The following is a 23,292-nucleotide window of genomic DNA, read 5'->3' on the forward strand; positions in this document are numbered from 1 at the left end:
CCTGCCCTTATGATCAACAGTTCATGAAAATAATTACTAAAACATGTACTTAAAAGAGTCAGAATGAGGGGCGCCTGGGTGGCTCAGTCGGTTAGGCGGCCAACTTCGGCTCAGGTCATGATCTCACGGTCCGTGAGTTCGAGCCCCGCGTCGGGCTATGTGCTGACCGCTCAGAGCCTGGAGCCTGTTTCAGATTCTGTGTCTCCCTCTCTCTGACCCTCCCCTGTTCATGCTCTGTCTCTCCCTGTCTCAAAAATAAATAAAAGGTTAAAAAAAAAAAAAGAATGAAATGGAAATAAAAAACGAAGTAGGAGAAAAGACTTAAGGAATGCGATGCTAAACAAGCAGGCACTTCAACTTTCTGGCGTTTAGTATCATATGGAAAATAGAAAAGTACTAGTTATGGCTGGGTTAAGTTTCATATTTCTGCATTTTGTTCTCAAGGTAGTGGAAAGCCATTGAGGTCTTTGAACGAAGAAATGACATGATCGTCTTACTGCCTTCAGAAGAATAAAATAAAAGGGGAAAGAAAGGGGCGCCTGGGTGGCTCAGTCGGTTAAGTGTACCACTCTTGATTTTGGCTCAGGTCATGATCTCATGGTCATGAGATAGAGCCCTACTTTGGGCTCTGCACTGAGCATGAGCCTGTTTAAGATCCTCTTCCTCTCCCTCTGCCCCACCTCTGCTCACTTGTGTTCACACACACTCTCTCTCTCTCTCAAAAATATAAATAAATAAATAAATAAATAAATAAATAAGTAAGTAAGTAAGTAAGTAAGTAAGTAAATAAATAAATAAATAGGGAAGGACAGAAAGAAAAACTATTTTGGAAGCCTGGAAATAAAAGCATGAGGGTCACTAGTAGAGGAGCTAAAAGGTATTCACATGATGATAAGTTGTGAAGTCAGTGGGAAAAAAGTGTACAATGAATTATCATCTGTTCCTTTGGGAATTAAAAAAATGAAGAAAATAGGATGATGGAGTTTATATCTGAAGTGTACCCCCCTCTCCTGAGAGTAAATTTTAAGAGCCGTCTGCTTACTACACACTTCTACCTAGTGTCATGAGCTTAACACACACCCGCATGATATCTTCCTTCTGAATTCCCTGTTCTGGTGAACTGCACTGCTAAACACCTTGCCGTACAGATGAAATAACTGGTAGTCATCCTACGCTCCTCACTCTCCCCAGTTCTCTAAATCAACCTGCTCACTAGGTCTTAGAAATGAGTTATAAAAGTAACACTACTTATACAAATCTAATTAAAAAAAATCTGACAGTAACAAGTGTTGACAAGGATGTGGAAAAAACGAGCCTTCATGTTGCTGGTGGGAATATAAAATGGTGCAACCACTTGGAAGTTTGGCTGTTTGATTGCTGATGGGTATAGGGTATCTTTTTGGAGTGCTGGGAATGTTTTGGAATTAGTGCCAATTGCTGCATATTTTAGAATTTACTAAAAACCACTGGAGTCAACCCTCTAAAATAGTAAATTATATGGCAGGTGAATTATATGTCAATAAAAAATTAATATGCAAAAAAGCTACCGCGACCAAGAGAAAGAACATATGTTTAGAAATAAAATCACAAGTGATAAAGATATTGGAGTTACCAGACATGGACTTTAAAATGACTATAATTAATATACTTAACAAAATGTTAATGAATAAATATTACCAGAATTTATTAGATAGATTCTAATAGATTCTAATAAATCTATGAAAACTGTTTTATGGAAGTTCTACACCTGAAAAATATAACAACTGCAATTAAGAGCTCAATTGATAGGATTACCAGCAGATTGGATACTTTGAAGTGGAGATTGGTGAACTGAAAGATGTAAATAAACACCAAGGCAGAAGCAGGGAGGGGAAAAAGAAACAAAATGCAGAGGAGAGCATAGGCATCATACCTAATATTGTAAGAAGATCTAACATACAAATAATTTGAGCCTCAAAATGAGATAAGAGATGATGAGAAGAGGCTCTATTTAAAGAAAGAGTGATCGAGAATTTTCCAGTACTCATGAATATCAAGCCATAGATTAAAGGAGCACTACAAACATCAAGCAGAATAAATACAAAGAAAAATACACTTGAGGACATCATAGTATAGAGCAGTGCTGTGCAATAGAACTTTTTATGTTCTTGTCAATATTGTTCACATTTTAAAATGTGGTTAATGTGCCTGATGAACTACATTTTATTTAATTCTAATTAATTTAAATAGCCACCTCTGGTTAGTGGCTACCACATTGGACAGCAAGACTTAGGATATGTTTTCAGACAACAATAAAATTAGCTAGAAATCAGTAACACACACACATACACACTAAAAAAATTCCCAAGTGTTTGGAAATTAAGACCGTTCAAATCACATATGGGGCACCTGGGTGACTCAGTTGGTTAATTGTTCGATGATCTCGGCGGTTTGGGAGTTTGAGCTTCATGTCGGGAGCCCCATAGCAGGCTGGCAGTGCAAAGCCCGCCTGAGATTCCCTCTCTCTGCCTGTCCCCCACATGCATACACACTCTCTCTCAAAATAAATAAATGAACTTTAAAAAATAAATAAATCACCTATGAATAAAAGAAGTAAGCATAATGGAAAATTTAAAGGTATTTTTCTCAAGACAAAAATAGAAATTATGGAATACAACTAAAGCCCTGATTAAAGAGAAATTTATTTTAAAAAATTAAAATTAAAAAAAATTATAACATTCAGTGCATGTGTTAGGAAAGAAGGGGCTGCAGTTCAATGATTTTTTTTTAAATTTTTTTTTCAACGTTTATTTATTTTTGGGACAGAGAGAGACAGAGCATGAATGGGGGAGGGGCAGAGAGAGAGGGAGACACAGAATCGGAAACAGGCTCCAGGCTCTGAGCCATCAGCCCAGAGCCCGACGCGGGGCTCGAACTCACGGACCGCGAGATCGTGACCTGGCTGAAGTTGGACGCTTAACCGACTGCGCCACCGAGGCGCCCCTGCAGTTCAATGATTTAAATATACATTGCAAGAAATTAAAAAAAGAATAGCAAGTAAATCTGAAGAAAGAATGTAGAGAGAAGTTCATACACTGCTGTTCTGGGTTCCCATTGTAACTTAAAGGGAAATTTGCACCATGTCCAGAACGTTTGATGTACTGCAAATGAGGGAACAGCGTCTTCTCAAATTCCTTGCAGCAGGAACCCGCTTAAGGGCAGCAACTTGACTTCTAAATGGAAAAGCACCTCTACAAAAGGAAAAGTGATGGCATCTTTATCATAAATCTGAAGAGAACCTAGGAGAAGCTTCTGCTGGCCTCTCATGTCATTGTTGCCACTGAAACGCAACTGATGTCAGTGTCATGGCCTCCAGGAATACTGGCCAGAGAGTTGTGCTGAAGTTTGCTGCTGTCGCTGGAGCCACCCCTGTAGCCACACACTGAAGAAAATGTTCTCAGACCCTTAGACTGAGCAGACGGGCAGGGCTGCCTCTGCCAGCGAAACAGCAGCAGCAGCCAACTGCACATGGTCTTTATTTTATGTTCATCAGGTATAAACATCAAAGAAGCGTGGGAGGAAAACACAAAGAGCCTCCAGACATCTGGTGTTTATGTGAAAGCATGTAGGGAAGATGTACAGTTCCAAGGACTGCTAGGCAATTACAATGGGTCTGTCTCCTAACCGGCTCCTGGGAGATCGTGGGGCTCTGTTCTCATACTGCTATCGCGTCCGACAGCCTTGAAACTGGAACATCGCTGATGTTTCAGCAATTACCCCATTCACTTTCCCAGGCCTTACAATACACTCTCCAGAAATAACTCCACACACCCCTAATGCTGGCCGCTTTTCTCCCGGAAACTTCACTAACCAGATGCAGGCAGCCTTGCGGGAGCCAGGACTTCTGGTGGTTACTCATCCCAGGGCTGACTACCAGCCTCTCACAGAGGTGTCTTATGTTGGCCTGCCTACCACTGCTGTGTGTCAACACGAACTCATCTGCTCTACGTGGACATTGCCATCCCGGGCAGCGAGGAGGCTCACTCACTGGGTCTGGTGAGGTGGATGCTGGCCCACAGATGCTGGCCATGAAAAGGCCTGCTGAAAAGGCTATGACCACGAATGACTTTCAGGGTGAATGGACTGCTCCAGTTCCTGGAGTTACTGCTTCTCAACCTGAGCTCCCTGACTGCTCGGAAGGTAGGCGGGTGCCTCTGTGCCTCTGTGCCTATTCAGGCCTATTCAGGTGCCTCTGTGCCTATATCAGCAGATCCCTACTGAAGACCGGAGCGTGCAGCCTGCCACTGAAGACTGGTCTGCAGCTCCCACTGCTCAGGCCACTGAATGGCTAGGAATGACCACTGAGTGGTTTTAAGCTGTTCTTCCACAGACTGTTAAACAGAAAAGGGAAATATGGTCGGCAGAAAATAAACGGTTTCTTTGAAAACAAAACAAGAGTGAAAGGAAAGAGGGGCACTTGGGGGGCTCAGTCGGTTAAGCGTCCGACTTCGGCTCAGGTCATGATCTCGCAGTCTGTGAGTTCAAGCCCCCTGTCGGGCTCTGTGCTGACAGCTCAGAGCCTGGAGCCTGCTTTGGATTCTGTGTCTCCCTCTCTCTGACCCTCCCCTGTTCATGCTCTGTCTCTCACTGTCTCAAAAATAAATAAAATGGGGGCACCTGGGTGGCTCAGTTGGTTGAGCAGCCGACTTCGACTCAGGTCACGATCTTGCGGTGCGTGAGTTCGAGCCCCGCGTCAGGCTCTGGGTTGACAGTTCGGAGCCTGGAGCCTGTTTCGGATTCTGTGTCTCCCTCTCTCTGACCCTCCCCCGTTCATACTCTGTCTCTCTCTGTCTCAAAAATAAATAAACGTTAAAAAAAAATTAAAAAATAAATAAATAAATAAATAAATAAAACGTTAAAAAATTTTGAAAAAAAAGAGTGAAAGGAAAGAAATAGTAGATCGTGAATTAATGAAATAGAAAACAAATATTTCAGTTCAGTTTTTGAAAAGAATACAAGTGATAATCCCCCAGCAAAACTGGTCAAAAAAAAAAAAAAAGTACCGTTTGTCTGTCAGTGTAAGGAATGCCAAAGTGACCATTACTATAGATCTACAGCCATTACAAATATAACATAAAGGATGCCATTAATGATTTTATCAAAAATTCTGAAATTTTATCCAAAATTAACACAAGAAGAAATATAAAATCTGGATAGTTCTGGGTCTATTAAGGAAATTATCTGTAATTTAAAATTTGTCCCATAAATACTCCAAGCCAGATATCACAGTGGGCAATATTTCCAGACATTAAAGGAAGAAATAAACCAATCTTACACAAACTCTTCAGGTAATAGGAAAATATGGTACATTACCCAACTAATTTTATGGAAGCTGTGGATTATGCTCCTTACAGAGGAAGATTTTATTCCTGGAACAAGACCAGGAGGAGCCTGGCTTTCTCCAGGATTTTGACATACGCATCTTTCCACATCTTCCTAAGATATCCTCAGGCCCCTGATCACTCTAGCTTCAGGGAGCTACAGCTGAGCCTCCAGGGCATATTGAAAGGAATCTTCTTTCCAACGGTGGGGATCCAGTTCTATGACAGACTGAATCTATCTACAATATCATACAATGCATATTTATCACATTACACTTCTCTAGACAAAGTGTTATTTGTTTATAAGTGTGGTTTTGGTTAGATATTTACATTGAATTTCATTTATTGCTAACTCAATGATACAGGTAATTGCACGGGGCCAGTGAAATTCTCAGACCATCAGCTGGTCCAGAGGGCCCCATACGAAGTCCTATAGGAATGAGAACATTTCATGCCTATAAGCCATACTCTACGGAAAAAAGTATCCATCTAAATTAGGGGCCAGCAAAGTACTACAAGAACGCCAGCCTGCCACCTGTTTTTGTAAAGTTTTAATGGAACCCAGCCATGCCTATTTGTGTATTATCTATGGCTGCTTTTTGCTATAATGGCAGAGTTGCATAGTTGCAACAGAAACTGTAGGGCCTCAAAGCTGAAAATATTTATTATCTGGCCCTTTACAGAAAACATTTGCTGACCCCTGACCTAAATGAGAATTTACTTTCTTTTTAACATTTTTTGATTTTTTTTTTTGGCTGATTATAAATGTGCTGCTAGCTTATTGTAAAAAGAAAAAAATGGTAATATGTAAAAGAATAAAGATAGAAGTCATTGTCTCTGGAAACCTATTTTGCAAACCTAGAATTTCGGTGTATGTCATTCTACATATATATGTACTTTTTTTCCAAAAATGATACCAATAATGATAAACTAAATATTGGGACAATATAAACTAAATATGAACATTTTATATATCCATGAGCATAGCTCTACATCATTTTAAATTCTGACTATAATGAATATTTATAATTGCTTTCTCAGTATCCCCTGCACCCTGCCCCTGCCTCAAGCTTTCTCAATAATAGCACATACCCTGATTTTCCTTTAATAATTCTCCCTCCCCCTTTCTGGGCTATTAAATTTTCTTTAACTTTGACTTTTGACATAATTTCAAACTTCTAGAAAATTGCAAGAAGAGTACAAAGAATTCCTGTATACCCTTCACCCAGATTCCCCAAATGTCAACATTTTATTATAATTTCTTTATAATTATCTGCCTGTTTTGTTTATCCAGATATCTATCTATCTATCTATCTATGTGGTTTTTTTTCTGAATAGTTTAAGAGTAAGTGGCACATGCAGTTCCCCTTTGACATTTAAATAGGGCAAAAAGGAAGGGGATTTTGAGCCAAAGTGATAATCGTCGACTTAATGATCAGCAGCACTTAAATGATCTGGCTGCTATGCTGAGAACACAGTAAAATACAGCAAGCAGGGAAGCAGCAAGGCCCTTGGCCTGAGCAATAGGAAGGACAAAATCGCCACTTTCTAAGATAAAGAAAACTATAAAAAGAACATGTTTGGGCACAAATTAAAGGTTTGATGTTAGGGCATGTTAGATTTAAGATGCCTAATTAGTCATTGTACCAAACCCAGTTTAAAAACTGCCTCCCATTTGCAGAGTGGGTGTTCTGCTCTGATACTGATAACCCTCTAAGAAGATGGCCTGCACCTCCACCCCTGAGGCTGCAAGCCCACAAGACTGCAGGGACGGACTCCCACTCCTCCCGTGCTGTATTGTCTTAGAGCGTGGCTTCCTAGTGGTGGCTGCTGGAGAGGAGGAATTCATGCCCTTTGATAGAAACTGACCAGAGGGAGGGAGAGTCTGCAGAAAAGTCTTCTTCCTCCCCTACCCCATGGTGAGGTGCGATGAAGTAGTCTATAGCACTTGCGCTCTGAACACAGTGAGACTAAGCAAACAGCTGTTCTGAAGCTGTGGACAGCTCAGTAACACCCACTTGTATTCTCCTCCCCTTCATCACCTCCTGTTTACCCTCACTTATCCTTTCCTGGGATTGCATCACCCCAATAAAGTATTAACAATAAGGTTTTTTATCTTAGGCTCTGTTTTCTTAGGAACCAACACTAAAGCAGGCATCAAAGTGGCTATTCCTAGGATACAAAAGGCCGCAGTTCAGAGAAGAGGTCTAGGCCTAGATACAGATTTTGCAGTCATAGATGGTATTTAAAGAGATGAGATCACCTACGAAGAGAATGTAGGTAGAAAAGAAAAGGGATTTGAACACTGAATCCTCAGGCACTCCAACATATAGAAGTCTAGAGACCCATGAGGATATAGCACCGTTGAGACTGAGAAGAAATGCCCCACGAAGCAGAGAAAACCCAGGCATGTTGTTCTTGACGCCAAATGAAAATGTCAATTATGCAAAATACTGCGGCTGATGGCTCGAGTAATATAAGTCTAAGAAATGAGTATTGGAATCAGCAATGTGGAGGTTAGCAAACTTTACAAATATTTATGTGGATAAGAATTTGTATAATGGGGATACCTGCATGGTTCAGTCGGTTGAGTGTCACTCTTGATTTCGGCCCAGGTCGTGATTCCAGGGTGGTGGGATTGAGCACCCATTGAGGTTCTGCCCTGAGCATGAGGCTTGCTTAAGATTCTCTCTCTCTGCCTCTCTCCACCACTCGCTCGCTCTCTCAAAAAAAATTTTTTTTAATTATATACGGTAATGTCACACCTCTCATTCCTGATGTAATTTGTACTTTCTTTCCCCGTGCCCCTGCCGCCTCCATAAGTCTGGCTAGAAGTTTATTAATTTTATTAATCTTTTTTAAAAGTTAGCTTTTGGTTTAAAAAGAATATAGAGGGGCACCTGGGTGACTCAGTCGGTTAAGTGTCTGACTTTGGCTTAGGTCGTGATCTCAGTTTGTGGGTTTGAGCCCCACATCAGGCTCCTCACTGACAGTGAAAAGCCTGTTTGGGATTCTCTCTCTCTCTCTTTCTCTTTCTCTCTCTCTCTCCCTCTCTCTGCCCCACCTTGATTCTTTGCATTCTTTCTCAAAATAAACTTAAAAAATATATATATGTTTTTTTCTCTTATTTTTCTATTTTATTGACTTGTAATCTAATCTTTGCTATTTCTTCTCTTTGGGTTTTATTTGTTCTTATTTTGGTTTCTTAAGATTTAAGTTGAGGAAACTGAATTGACTTATTTTTCTAATGTGTTTTATAGCTATAAATTTCCCTGTAAGAACTGTATCCCATAGATTATTTTTTCAAATATTTCTCTATCCCTTCTCTCTCTCACTTTTGAGGACTCAAATTACAATTACACATATCAGGGCACTTGAAGTTGTACCACAACATGTTGATGCGCTATTCATTTTTTTTTTTTTTTTTTTTTCCTGTTTTTCATTTTGGGCAATTTCTATTGCTATGTCTTATATACTATACTTTTTCCTTGCTTTCTTGTTTTATCCAGTTAAACCCATCTGTGCATTTTTTTTTTTTTTAATCTCAGACATTGTAGTTTTTTCTCTAAGAAGCTTAGTTTGGTTGCTTTTTTAGAACTTGCATGTCTCGATGTGTCTCCACTAGCTTCTTGATCATATGGAATAGTTATAATTGTCTTAATGTGCTGGTCTACTAATTCTTTGTCATTTCTGGGCTGATTTGATTGATTTTTCTTATTATGGGTTGTATTTCCCTACCCCTTTGCAGGATTTATAATTTTCGATTGGATGCCAGACATTATGCATTGTGCCTTGGTGGGTGCTGGATATTTTTTATGTATTGTTTTGTTCTGGAATGTATTTAAATTACTTGGATACAGTTTTATCCTCTCAGATCTTGCTGTTAAGTGTCTTGTAGGGAGTATGAGTGTAGGATTCATTTTTGTCCACTAAGGAAGCAGGACCCTTCCTACTGCTTGAACCCAGTTTCTCAGCCTCAGCACTACTGATATTTAGCGCTGGGTAATTTATTGTTATGCATTATAGAATGTTTAGCAGCATCTCTAACCTCTACCTACTAGATGCCAGTAGAAACCATCTTCTCTGGTTGTAACAAACAAAAATGTCTCCAGATGTTGCCAAATGTCAGGTGGGGTGGGGTGGGAGGTGCAAAATTGCCCTTGAGCACACTACACTGACGCCTGTGATTGTTAGGTTTTCTACTCAGGTACCCTTTGTGAGTTCCACTGATTTTTCCCTCTAATCCTTTTGGATGGTTCTTCCCCACCTCAGGTAGTTTCCCTACACACACATGTGCTCATCAGTATTCAACTTGAGTAGATTTCCAGTGTTCTGTCTAGTTTTCTCCTATCTGGTACATTGCCCTGCAAAAGCTAGCCACCTTGGCCTCCCAGGACGCCTTGCTCCATCTTCTCAACTTAGGGAGCCTGCCTGGCTCCGCTTGAGTTCTCCTTCCCCATGCTGTGGCCTAAAAACTCTCTCCAGGTAGTAAACTGAGACAACCCAAGTTTGCTTCATTTGTTTCCCATCTCTCAGGGATCCCCCCTCTCCCAGCCTTTGCAGTATAGATTTTGCAGCATTTGTTCAGGCAGGTTAGATCTGGGATCTTGGCCTAACAGATTTTGTGTGTTTGTGATTTAAAAACAAAACAAAGCATAATAGTCAGAAAAATCCAGGAGAGGAAAATCAAGAATGCAAGATGAAGATTGTTGGGAACATGCCTTGAGTGAGTAAGTGTGAGAGGACAGCTTAGATCCAGTGGAAGATTCAGGCAGAAGCACAGGGGATCCAAAGTTAAGAGGAAAGAAGGCATTAACAAACCAAATTATAGACACTTTACTAATTTGTTCTTCCTGTTGCAAATATTGGTGTAATAGGTATAGATGGGGACAGGTATAGAGAGATCATTTATATAGGTATATAGAGAACATTAAAATGTTAATAGGACTGTGGACTCATGGGTGACTTTTGGGGTGATTTTTATTTCTAACCACCAGGAAAAAAACATTTTTAAGAATTTAAAAAAACAGGTAACTGGACACTTTGTTCTATTCTCAGGACCTTTGCCCCAAAATGGTTTCCCATCTTTCAAAGTCCTAGTCCTACCAATAGCTAACCAGGTCTTCCAGGATGTGGCCCCACTCTCCACCCTTACCCCATTTATTCCCTGGCTTCTTCACCTACTTGACCTCATTATTCGGCTTCAGTGACTCTACCCACTTACCGTTTCTTGAACAAATCAGGGACTGCTCCCACATGAAGTTCTTTACACTTGCTGTTCCCATGTGTGGAACATCTGTCCTCCAGAATCTCTTCGCTTTTTATATCATTCCTCTCTCCTTGAATTTTTCTTTCCAATTTATTTTCTCCATACTACTCATCACATGACATACAACATGGGTTTTTTTTTTTCCCCCTACTGCCATGTGTAGTTTCCACACATAGAAGCAATGGATATAAATTCTAACAACTAAGTTTTGGCCATTAGCAACTTCAAATCCCCAAGCCTGGCAATAAAATGAGGGCCCGAGAGAATGATGTTCGGGGGTGGCAGGGGATGATGGTCATAGGGAGGGGCTTCAAGAGTCATGTACAAGGGATGCTTGAGGGGAATGCCCCAAAAGCAATGGGTGGAGGTGGGTACAGCATAGACTCGGCAGTGTAGTCCCCAGTCTGAGTCCCAGGTTAATAAATCTGTACAAAGGATGGAAAATAAATGCCAAAGACACAACTGTGTAAAAAGCTTTTCATCCACAAACATCCCCAACACCAATGTTTAGATACTGTTGGAATGTAAAATGTTATGTGTGGTATAGAGAGAGTGAAGTAACAAATGGCAGAAGTTGACAAAGGCCAAGTCATGGAAGGCCATGCTAATTTTATTAACCTATATAATGCATAAAGTGTTAAGTCTAGAATTTAGAATTACAAAGCTTTTCTACAAATCAATAAGAAAATACAAATAACCTATATTAATCAGGACAGAAACCCAATTCAGTTATTTTAAACAAGAAAGGGACTTTATTGGCTCACAAAACTTTAAAGTTCGGAGGTAGGGCAGGCTTTAGGCACAGCTGGATCTAGGGCCTCCAGAAAAATGACATCGGAACTTAGTTCTCATTCCTTTCTGCTAGCCTCTGAATTTCTCCTCAGACTCTCTCCACATGGTGTAAATTCAGGCTTACGGTCCTTAGTTCGTGGGATCCCTGTAGAGCCTTCTTTCTAAGAGTTCCAGCAGAAGTTCTGTTGAGAGCTCGCTTTAGCCTGGCTTGAGTTACATGCCCATTCTTTAATCACTGTGGCTAAGAAGCTGAAGGACTCAGGAAGGCCAGACCTGGTCATGTACTCATCTCAGCCACAGGGAACGGGTTCCCCACAATAAATAAGGATTCTGTTACCAGAGGATGGGGAAAGAGATGCTGAACAACAACAACAAAAGACCCAACAACATATATCCACACATAACCCAATAGAAAAGCTGTAATAGGTAAAGGATATGAACAAACAGTCCATGATAAAAATGGCCAATAAACTATGAAAATAACCTCATCCTCACCATTAATCAGGGAAATACAAAATGATTTTTTCTTCTTTTGCCCATCAGATAAAAAAAAATATTAAGTGTAGGTAAGGCTATGTGGGGAAATGAGCACTTTCCATACATTTGGTGAAAATAAAAAGTTATGAAGACCTTTGGAAAGGCTAAGATGGGTCTATCAGGAAGCACATCCTTTGACCCAATAATCCACCTCATACAACTCCGTCCGAAAGAAATTCACACACATGCACAAAAATGTATGAAGAAGATGTTTACTTTGGCAGTGTAATAGCAAGAGACAAAATAAGGGAATAGTTAAATAACGGGATTTTCATAGTACTGGATCCTATTCAAATCAACCATTAAAGAAATTTAAAGACCTAAGGATTTGTTTCTGACACACCTGCTCCCCCGCAAAAAAAAAAAAAAAAAAAAAAAAAAAAAAAAAAAGGCAAGCTGCAGAAAAATCATATACATGATTTTATTTATGTAAAAATAGCATTTATATGTGTATGTATACTCATATGGAAATGTATGGAAAGGGAACTAGATGGAGGTATATGAAACTAGACAGTGGAATGAGACTGGAAGCACTGGAAAAAAAGGGTCTCTCTTTGCTCTTCTAGTTGTGTATCATTTAAGTTTTATAAAATGAGATGGTAGTCATTTATTAATTAAAAAAAGAAAAATGGGCAAAGGCAGTTCACAATGGGAAATGCAAGTGGCCAATAAACATAAAAAGATGCTCCCCCTTATTAACAAAAAGAAAAATTCTGCCCACCAGAATGCTAAAAGTATTTAAGGATTCGGGGTGGGTGGAAGTGTAGGCAAACAGGCACTCAGTTGATGGAGTTGTAAATTGGTACCATCTTTTTGGTGATATTTCCCAAAATGTTAAACGTGCACATTCTCTGACCCAAGAAATCTATTTCTAGCTATTTATCCTACAGAAATATCCACACAGGCAGCAAAATACATGGATAAGAATGTTAATAACTATGCCTTTAGCCATAATTAAAAAATTGGAAAGAACTTATTTTCCATCAGGAAGGGGTTGGTTAAACAAATTCCAGTATATTCGTGCAGAGGAACGGTACGTAGCCATAAAAAAGCAGGTCTACATCCTAGTGGGAGGGGAGGCAAGTTTCAGTGCAGTACGTGTAAGATGGGGATAGGCACCTACCTCATACGGCTGCTGTGAGGGCTAAGAGTTAATCCGTGGTAAAGCGCTTCCAACAGTGCCCGCACACAGCAACCACAAGTGTCAACTATCAACACGTTTGCTTAAATATGCTTAAATATGCCTAAGTCCGGAAGAATAGCAAACCAAGTAATTATTCCTTCTGAGTAGACTGTGAAAAGGAATGTCCTTTTTCATTTAACATTTCTGTACTGTAGAAAATGCAAATGAATATGTTTATTAATAAGCTTCCAAATTTGTTAACCATAAAAAAGCAGATTTATCAATCAAGGTTTAACAGCCATCACTCACTACACTGTGAAAAAATATATATTCCTGTAAGTTCACAGAACTACATTTGAGTTTTAACTCTAATTGGCCACATGCAAGTCACACAATCTATGAATCTCCCTTTCCTTGACTACAAATCTAAGTGAGAGAGGCATAGCGACTGACCCAATGCCTGGAGTGCAGATTCTTTCCACACAACCCTCCCTTCAATTCACATCAACGTGATAAACATACTGTTCAACGATCGAGTGAATACCAACTGGGTGTGGATGTGGGGAGTTTAACCTCCAAGAAAACCAGCAGGAAATTCAGCAATAATGAGCAAATGCTCAGTAGCCATTGGGCAGTTATCAGCGGCCTGCGTGCCGTTAACAATGACTGCTCTTTTAAGAACCAAACAGATGGCGCTGCTTGGCGACTGCCAGGTCACTTCATCAGAGGCTGGCCAGCCCCCAGAATTGCTAACCAGGATTATCTGTGTGGGTATACATTAATATCCGAAATAATAAATCACTGAATAGCCATCTTAAATCAAGTTGTCTAGTGGGGACGTGGACTAACAGAAGATGACGAGTACACAGACTGCTGCTTCCTTTTCCCTTACACCCTAATCCAGTCTTTTGGGGTCCAGCCCATTTTCCCCCCAGAGCCTTGCCTTCGCCTCAGAATCCTTTCTAAACAACACACAGGGATCAGAGCTGGCAAGACAAACTTGTATTTGCCAAGTCTAACACTGCTTTTTCTAAGCTCTGACGTTATACCAAACATCTTTGGCATTTATGACAAATGTACCACAGGGAAGTTTCTTTATATATGCAAAAGAGGTAAGATCTAAAAAACAGGGTGAAATTCTAGCCACTGAGAGGATGCTCCCTTCTTACCTACTCTGATACAAGAATTCTGTCATCTCAGCAGAAGTATTAAAAATATGCCACCTCAAAACCTACTTGGAAAGAAGCCAGTTATAAATAAATAAATCAACTCAAGATCATTTTATCTTAGAGCGGAGGAGTTTATAGCTTTATTGGACATTGACTTGTTTCCTCTCAGCCACAAAGAGAAAAAGACCCAAACAAAAGTCCCTACATTTTCTTGTATAACTTAAAATACATTATATCATTACTACATATTTATACTTCAATAAATCTTAATCTATAAAGCACATTTCTTATAATTAATTGTTATCAGAAAATCTATAAACAAGCTCCATTCTGCCTCACTTTTCCACCAGCTGGCCTTGCATTTATTACTATGCTTTTTAACAGGCTCATGCAAATCTCACCTTCCATTTTTTAAATTTGATCCAAGCACCAGATGTAACCAAAATCTCTGGAACTATGAAATCTTTTTATTCACATGGGTCATTTTCCACACAATTAATGCCCACTATAAAAAAGCCTTTTCTCATATTCTATATTTTAACTTCCAGAGTTTTCCACTAAACAGTAAAACCACAGTACTTGGGATTCTCAGCCAAGGAGTATATAAGCCTACTACTACAATGTATTACTTTTATACATTTTTTAAAATGTGTTAAGACTTAAAATTAAAAAAAAATAGTTCAATCAATTCTGATAGTTAATAAACTAGTTGTTAATAACCTATTATTTTTTAAATAGAACAATCCATTCAACTTAACATGTAAGTACAACCTCAATGCTACTAGAGATTGATTAGTTTTTTTAAAAGACCCACAAACCTCCAAACCATGATGGAGTATCTTGGACTCACCTCTGATTGCTGGAGAGCTGGCCAGCTCTCTGAGCTGAGTCTTCCTTTCCCCCAAAGACAACACCCTGGTAGGAGGACTATGGCTCCGGGAATCTCAGAGGTGACCTCCCCCAGGACTGCTCCGATGGAGGGAAACAGCTCACTCACATGAAACAGCTTTAGACCAAACCCCCGATGATTTACAGTGGAAGAAACATCTACCTACCCATGGTAGGGTTACAGTATCTAGCACAGTGCCTCGTCGGTAGAAAATGTTTAATAATAAATGCATGGCTGCTCTGTTAGCCTGCTGTGCAACCCTTTTGTACCAAAGGAATAAAACAGCCAACCTGATACTTGTTGCCCACCTGTCATGGACATTTCTGTCCTTCACCAAAAGAAAGGCAAAATAAATTAGATCTTCAAGTCTCTTTTGTTTTCTAAAAGCCAAGACAGACCATTACCCTTCTGTTTACATTTGCCCTTCAACACTGCTGTTCACTACAAATTCCTCCCTAGCGTTAAGATTTCTACTCTTGTAGTTTACAACTGCTTATTGTTCACTGTCCACTTTCTACCGATAACACAGAACATTCTCATTAGCAGGATGCCTTCAAATTACAGACAAGGTAAGTGTGTTTTGAGTTTTCCTGCAGGCAGATAATTAAATGGAGATAAATTCTTGATATACTTCAATTCCTGGATCATGATATTTGTTTTATCTTCCCCAATCTAGGTGTCCCATTCACTTTTGATGTTTTATCACCATCACTTCTCATCTGAGTTTTAAGGCTCATTTTACTTTGAGGCTTTTGGTCATCCTTTATCTTCTATTTTCTGAATGCATATCCGAGTTAGGTAAAAGGAAGCAGAAGGGTACGTTTTTAAAAAAGGGTTTAGGTTTTCAGATTTTATAATTCCTACGTTGCCTTTTAATGTAGAAGGGAATGTATCCTTGCAAAGACATTTCAATGATCAACACAGAAACAATGTCTGTCTAAAAAAGAAACTTTTAAGGGACAAAGAATCAGGTAGTTCATTATTTGGAAAAATAATAAGAATATAAACATCACATGGAAGATTTAGGCATTAACACCTGAATTAAGTTTAAAATTTCAGTTTCTAGGCAGGTATGATATCATTTCTTTCACGGTAAAATAAAATAATGGTGGGTGAAGATTTTCTACATTTCCCAGTGGATTTTCTAACCGTCTATATAGGGAAATAAAACTATTATGTATCATTTCATGTTTTTAATTTTGTCTTCATTTCTGAAGAAAAAGACCTGAGTGCTGATTTTTTTTTGTAATTTCTTAAACTTTCACAACATTCAGAAGTTTTTCTGCATTGTGTCTTCGCTGATGTCTAAAAAGATTTGAGCTCTGACTGTAAGATTTCCCACACTGAACGCATTCATAAGGTTTCTCCCCAGTATGGATTCTCTGATGATTAATCAGCCCAGAATTCTGGCTAAAGGCTTTTCCACATTCAAGACATTTGTAGGGTTTCTCTCCAGTATGGACTCTCTGGTGCTGCACGAGGATAGAACTTCTGCTGAACGCTTTCCCACATTCAACACATCCGTAGGGTTTCTCCCCGCTGTGGATTCTTTGATGGAGAATGAGGGCCGAGCCCTGACTGAAGTGTTTTCCACATTCATCACATATATGTTGTTTCTTTCGAGAGGGGTTTCTTTTTCTTTCAAATCTGCCCTTGGGGAAACAGGCTTCTCCATACTTAAAAATCTGAGGAACACCTATATTGAGAGTGCCCGGAACTTCGTGAGATTCTACCGCTGAAGGAATCTCCTGCTTTGGAGCTAGAGCTCCATTTTCAGTCCTACCATCATCATCTGAAATAGAGACAAAATGTAAATAATGTAAATATCACTCATTTCCTATTCTGGGAGGGAAGAGAGAGACCTGAAGAAAACTTTAGTAAATGTGAACTAAAAGTAAAGAGCTTGCATTCATCTATAAACAGCAACCTGAAAACCAGTGTTAAGGTTGCCTACTCCAAAAAAGGAAATTAAATGACTGATTCTGAGGCTAAGGGGGAAATGGCATGCTCCCATAATGAAGAACTAAAATGTTATATCTGAATAAAAGCAGTAACATAAGCAAGTGTGCTTTACAACACTCGTCAGAAAACAAAGGGCAGAAAGATGTGGCAGATTCTATATGATTGTTAGACAAAGTGCTGCAGCTAGGTCTGGATGAAATTTCATAAGAAATATAAAAATTGCCCGTTGGGAAATCCTTGTAATATTCTTTTGCTTTGAGAAAAGGAGAAATTACACCAAATCATGATGGTGTAAATAATAAGTGATCTGTCAAAAAGTGACTATTTCTGAAATGAGCAAGATAAGGCAGGTCACGACCAACACTACACTAAGAGCAGAACCCAGAAGATGTCGTAATAAGAGACTGAGGGTAATAGGAGCTGAGGGTATTCTTAACTCAGGACATGACACTTACATTTAACAGGCCCTTAGTAAATGAAAGTTTTCCTGTAAAATACCCTACTTGCTATTTGCCGTGGTACTTAGTTAGGTGAGTTATTATTTTTAAGCCTCAGTTAGATAAGTCTAGTGAAACAAAAGCCTGAATTAATTACCAACATGAGGTACTATCACCCACCCGCAGGACACAGTATATTTAAAGACTGTCCTGAAACTTCCAGCCTATAAGAGTACAAACAGTTACTACAGGGTGAGCAGCAACAATTAGAAAATAAACAGTGAGCAAGTCTATAATAAATGATGAAGAAAGGGATAAAGTCAAGAGAGAAGACTAACAGAAAGACTGAAGGGTTGCAGGGGGTCAGGGAGGCCTGGAGACATGAACAACGGAGAAGCAAGTGTTAAAGTTATGTGGACACAAATGGCACAGAAATAAGTTCCCAAGCGTCATAAAGACTAGACTGCTGAAATGAAGCTATTTACAAGCGAGGGAAAATTATTCTAAAATTCAGGCAGGGGAGAAATTTTCTACCCAAGAAAATGCCACCTCCAATGACCAAGGATAGTGGTTCTCAAATTTCATTCCAGACACAATGTCCCATGAAACATGTAAAACTAACGGTTTTCAGCAGACGTCAGCCCCACCCCATCAGTTCTGGTTCACGAGCACTGGGATCTCGCTCTCCCTCTCCCTCTCCTCTCTCCCCCTCTCAAGAGTCCCCTCAGATGGGAAGAAAACCTGATGAGACTCCATCTGTGGCACACACCAGCGTTACCTACAACTACCTCAAGGAAAGATTCCCAAAGCAATCTCAAAAACAAATATGAAAAAGAATCCAGCAGTTTTAGGAATATACTAGGTTGTATCAAAGTATACTAAGTATGTGGTGTCAACTGCCAATATACTGCAAAGACTAGTTTTAAGCGATTTATTGTAAATCTGAGCTCTTTATTTAATTCTTCTATACTTAAAGCATATTTTAGCTATGGAGCCTACTTTTGCATAAATACTTAGAAAAGGTGAAGAGTTTTACCCAAATACCATTTCTACAAAAGATGCTTCTTAGAAAAAAAAGACTCTAGGCAGGATGTTAGAGAAAAAAAAAATGGCTAAAAATTTAGAAAAGACTTCAGTGGTGGCTACAAAAAGAATAGGTAGATTTGAAGAGGCTTCATCTAAGCTTATTATACCAATAGGATTAGGCAGGAGATTGAAAGGATGTGAAACAGATGGCAAGTAAACAATACTGAAACAGAGGGACCTCATCTACAGGTGGGTGCTGGCTCAACATAAGGCAAATGCCAATCTGAAATGGGGAGATCTTCAAGAAAGAGGTAAAAGGGAAGAAAAGGATGATGACGTTAATATCTAAGATTAAAAGACCTGAGGGTCCACAAATCAATTGTTGACTGTGTATACATAGTCTGTCTATGTGTACAAAATTAGGTTAAGGTGATTATTCCCTATCCCCTTTTGTCCAAAGAGTTCTGGACAAAAAGCCCACACTCTCTTTCACCCTCTAGCCCACTTGAAGTTTTGGTCCTCACCACAGTGCCTTAAGGAATGGAGCTCCCAGGATGCCCACTTGAGCTGGTTCTCCACAGCATCCAGCTCAGAATTTGGTAATCCCTGAGCTTCTTCTTGAGATACTATCTCCTCTACTAGAACTTCCCGTTTTCGTCGACGGAGAGAAACCTGGAAAAAATAAAGTCTGGCTCAGCTGAGAAGGAATCTGATGAGATTCAGAATTAAAAAGACGTAAGAGAACCCATACAAAACATATAGTGCAGTGGTCTATATGACAAAGCATAGCCAGAGGGGAGCAGTGCAGGGGCGGGAGGAATACACATAATTCTAACTTAGTTGAGTGGAATGAACTCAGCAGCCCTGCCTACTGCTATGCCAGTGCTTCTGCCCCAGGAGAGTGACACAAGCAGACTCACCGGCTGTCCAGGGTCATCTAGCTCACTCTCTAAATCCTCCAGCACTGTCACTGCCTCCTCTCCGTTCTCCGGATGATGCTCTCGAACCCAGGTCTGCAGTTCCTTGGGCAGGATGGCAACAAACTGCTCCAGCACTACCAGCTCCAAGATTTGTTCTTTTGTGTGTGTCTCTGGCCTGAGCCATAGACGGCAAAGTTCTCGAAGCTGGCTCACAGCTTCACGGGGCCCAGGTGAATCCTGGTATCCAAACTGCCTGAATCGCTGTCTGAAAACCTCTGGATCAGGAAGATGGTTCCAGGGGATGCTCGATCCCTCTTCACCATCAGGATCCTCCTCCAACTTCACTCTCAGTATTTTTTCCTCTTCATCTGGATTTGGGATTATAAGTATCGAATCTTCTTCCACGGACTGTGCAGACATCCTGATTTATAATACTTCAAGAAAAGTCAATCAAGGCAGGATACAGGCCTCAGGGAAATACCGGTTTCTTCACAGGCTCTCCTGAGGCACAAGGAAAAAAAATATGTCAACTACCAAATATCCTAAGAATCTGAACATGTGCTGATAAAGGAAGTAAAAGATATTTGTTTTTCTTACCAGATTAAAAATTCCAATCAATAACCTACACCAGAAGTTGGCAAACTACAGCTCACAGCCAAACGTGGCTTGTTGCCTATTTTTGTACAATGTTTGTACTAAGAATAGTTTTCACATTTTTACATGGTTGAAAAAAACCACAGAATACTTCATGACATGTGAAAATAATACAAAATTAAAATGTTTGCGTCCATAAATAATTCTATGTATTTGCTGACAGTTCACACTACAATGATAGAGTTGAACAGTTTCAACAAACACTACATAGTCTGAAAAACCTAATATTTACTACCTGGCCCTTTAGAAAAAGTTTGCCAAGCTGTGACCCACTAAATCAACAAACCTTATTTCGTTAATCAAAAGAATCCAAGTAAGAACCAGTCCAACTCAATGTTTTCTAAATGCATTTGACCCTGGAACACATTCTTTGCAACTCAGGACACCCGTAGGTCAACTCAAAAGCAGGGACTGCTTTTCTGTTATCTGCTTAAAATTTTCTTAACAAAATATTTTTTAATGGTTAAGAGTTCAGAAATATTTTTTAAGAACGCCCTGAACTCAAAATATATATGAAAAAATATCCACTTGCTCAGTAACAGATCAATACTGAAAAAACTAACCACTAGATGCCACGCAATGCAAATATTCAGCCACTCACCACCCCCAGAACTACATTTAAATCTGTAATGACCGGCATTAATCACAGCAAACTCAGTGAATAAAAGGTACTCTCATAACATCTTAACTTCTTGCAGTGGCCCAGAGTCATCATCGCTCACTGGATGACTCACTGTTTCCCCAGCTTCTACCTTCAGGGAAATCTTGTGCTATTTCTGTTCCTTTCCTTGTATTTGCACAGTCATGCCCATGCCATTGTTTACAACACATACTAGGAATGAACCACGCAGCTACTCAATGTATCTACTGAGGGCCAGAATCTGAAAACCAATGGTTTCAAAAAACTTCTTGTAACCCTCACAAGTCTAGTTATCACAAAAGACCTTATCACAGACAAGTAATGCAGACAGGTTTAATTAAGTACCCTGGAGTGTGGCGGCCTTCTAAATAGGGTTTAGCCAACAGATGAGTTGGTTCCTATTCCAGGATCCTACCTTATCAAAGGCTCAATCATTCTATAGAAAAGAAATTTATCTTCCTTTTACGTTCTCTTACTGCAGCCGGCCCTTGGGCCGTGAACGAGGTACAAGGTGGGCAGGCCCGCGATCCCTAGTGTCTGGGCGGGGAGCCGAGTCCCAGGTGATCTCCTCGCCTCACTCCGGCAGAGTTCCGCTGCAAACCCCGCCCCGACGTCCCCCAGCCCCTCTTCGCCGCACTAGCAACGGCGGATTTCGGATGACGGAAGGCCACACTGCCCCAACCACGTCAGGGCCTCGGCGGATTTCGGATGACCGAAGGCCACACTGCCCCAACAACGTCGGGGCCACGGTACTTCCGCCTGCGTCCGGCGGAACTACAAGCCCCGACAGCCCCCGCGCAAGGCCCGCCCCCTCCCACCTCCGCCCAAAATGAGTCCCAGAACCCTCCGCGAGACGCCAGGCCTCGAAATAGAACAAAACCGGCCGAGGGGGGAGGGGGGAAAGGCGAGGGTCGCGGAGGACACAGGGGATGGAGGACTCTCCGATGGTACTGAAAGCCCAATCCGGCTTTCCATCTACCTCTACCAGCCCCCCAACTGCTGTATACGGAGACAGCGGCCTGTCCGCGCCTCCCGGCAAGCCGAGGAAGATCCCGCCAGGCTTCTTTTCTGTCTACTACCAAAAGGACTGCAGCCCCTTAGCCCAGCGTCCCCCTCACGCCCTTCCCCCCATTCTCTCGCAAACCTCCGACTCGGGATCCGCAGCAGCTTCGCTGTCCAAAGCAGACGCAGAAACGCCGCTCACAAGCCGTTTCCCAGAAGCCCCCGGCACGGACTGCTTCCGGTCTGCGGGTCCCAGGAGGCGGGGAGAGGCGAAGCCCCGCGTTGCCATGGAGATGGGCTCCGGGCGGGGGAGGGGCGGTGCGACGACAATGACCGCTTTGAGACTGCGCTTGGCCTGGCGCCTCTCCTCGAATAGCCCAGAGTTCTGTGTTCCGTTTAAGAGACAAGGAAAAGAAAGGGAGAATTCTGCCATTAAGATAGTCTTTACGGATTCATAACCCCTGTCACAGGAGTTATTATCTCATGTGATCCTCGCAGTAGCCCTCTGAAAAGAGTAATAAAGGCTAGTATTTATGAATACTTACTACGTTGTACCAGCCACATATATTGTCATTTTCACAACAACTGTATCATGGTAGGAACTTTTATTACCCCCATCTCACAGCTGAGATAGATAATTGAGGCACAAGTAAGTAACTTTCTACAGCTCATAACTAGTAAGGGGGAAACAAGATTTGGCTCCCACTACATGTTACACTACTTTATTTTGACAAAATTATCTATCAGGGAAATGAGAGGAGACTCTTAATGAAGAGTTTTGGCAGTGATCTCAGTGAATTTGCAGAATTCATGGTCCTCTTCTGACTTCGGGCTTGACATTTTATACCACAAAACAGCTGCTGAAGGTATCATTTAGAAAGTAAATCAGGGGCACCTGGGTGGCTCAGTCGGTTAAGTGTCTGACTTAGGCTCAGATCATGATCCCTCGGTATGTGAGTTCCAGCCCTGCATCGGGGGTCTGTGCTGACAGCTCAGAGCCTGGAGCCTGCTTTGCATTCTGCATCTCATTCTCTCTCTGCCCTTCCCCCACTTGTGCTCTGTCTCTCGAAAATAAATAAATGTTAAAAAAAAAAAAAAGTAAACCAGCCCACTTCATTTCTCTATTTCAAGACCTTCAATGGATCCCCACTGTCTTAAGTATGACATAAAAACTCCTTACATTGGCCTGCAAGGCCCCTGTGGTCTGTTCCCTGCCTCCCCACTCTGACCTCAGTTCTTAGGTTCATTGTGACCCCAGATTCCTAGTTTCAGTGGAAGTCTCTCCACCCTTCATGGCACAGTAGAGTGATCTCATTTATTCTCCTGTTTTTTTCTTTTTCTTTTCTTTTTCTTTTTTTCTTTCTTTCTTTCTTTCTTTCTTTTTTTTTTTTTTTTTGTCTGTAAGTTCCATAAAGGCAGGGACCTTGTTTGTCTTGTACACCACAGTATCCTCCCTAGTTCTAGGATGCTGACTGCCTGGTACATGGAGAACTCAACAAATATTTCTTGAAT

The 23,292-nt window shown here is 40.8% G+C and overlaps 2 protein-coding genes across 3 annotated transcripts in view; both read right to left on the reverse strand.

The window, feature by feature from the left end:
* Window positions 1–23,292, reverse strand: part of LOC125148658 (uncharacterized) — an 86,723-nt gene that overhangs the window by 36,299 nt on the left and 27,132 nt on the right. The window contains exons 6-9 of the mRNA XM_047826667.1: window positions 21,923–22,165; window positions 21,357–21,850; window positions 19,485–19,905; window positions 19,089–19,236 (exon numbers count right to left, since the gene is read on the reverse strand). Coding sequence (XP_047682623.1) covers window positions 19,089–19,236; window positions 19,485–19,905; window positions 21,357–21,850; window positions 21,923–22,165 — 1,306 coding nt within the window. The remainder of the gene's footprint in view (window positions 1–19,088; window positions 19,237–19,484; window positions 19,906–21,356; window positions 21,851–21,922; window positions 22,166–23,292) is intronic.
* Window positions 11,359–22,021, reverse strand: ZNF24 (zinc finger protein 24). Of its 2 annotated transcripts, none has more exons than XM_047828646.1 (4): window positions 21,923–22,021; window positions 19,485–19,985; window positions 19,089–19,236; window positions 11,359–16,931 (listed from the first exon to the last, which is right to left on the reverse strand). In XM_047828646.1, the coding sequence occupies exons 2-4, from the start codon at window positions 19,902–19,904 to the stop codon at window positions 16,393–16,395; spliced, it is 1,107 nt and encodes a 368-aa protein (XP_047684602.1). In that variant the 5' UTR covers window positions 19,905–19,985; window positions 21,923–22,021; the 3' UTR covers window positions 11,359–16,392. The 2 variants fall into 2 exon arrangements, with proteins under 2 accessions (XP_047684602.1, XP_047684603.1); XM_047828647.1 differs by lacking the exon at window positions 21,923–22,021 and adding an exon at window positions 21,194–21,384.

Source organism: Prionailurus viverrinus, chromosome D3, assembly GCF_022837055.1.
Source record: "Prionailurus viverrinus isolate Anna chromosome D3, UM_Priviv_1.0, whole genome shotgun sequence".
In the NCBI taxonomy this organism is placed as follows: Eukaryota; Metazoa; Chordata; class Mammalia; order Carnivora; family Felidae; genus Prionailurus; species Prionailurus viverrinus.

What these genes read in the sequence shown, in the direction of transcription:
- ZNF24 (XM_047828646.1), bottom strand. Translation starts at nt 19,904, where the DNA reads ATGTCTGCACAGTCCGTGGAAGAAGATTCGATACTTATAATCCCAAAT. An exon ending in TAGATGACCCTGGACAGCCG is followed by an intron (nt 19,237 to 19,484) that starts GTGAGTCTGCTT and finishes TATTTTTTCCAG; the next exon opens with GTTTCTCTCCGTCGACGAAA. An exon ending in CCATTCCTTAAGGCACTGTG is followed by an intron (nt 16,932 to 19,088) that starts GTGAGGACCAAA and finishes TCTCTATTTCAG; the next exon opens with ATGATGATGGTAGGACTGAA.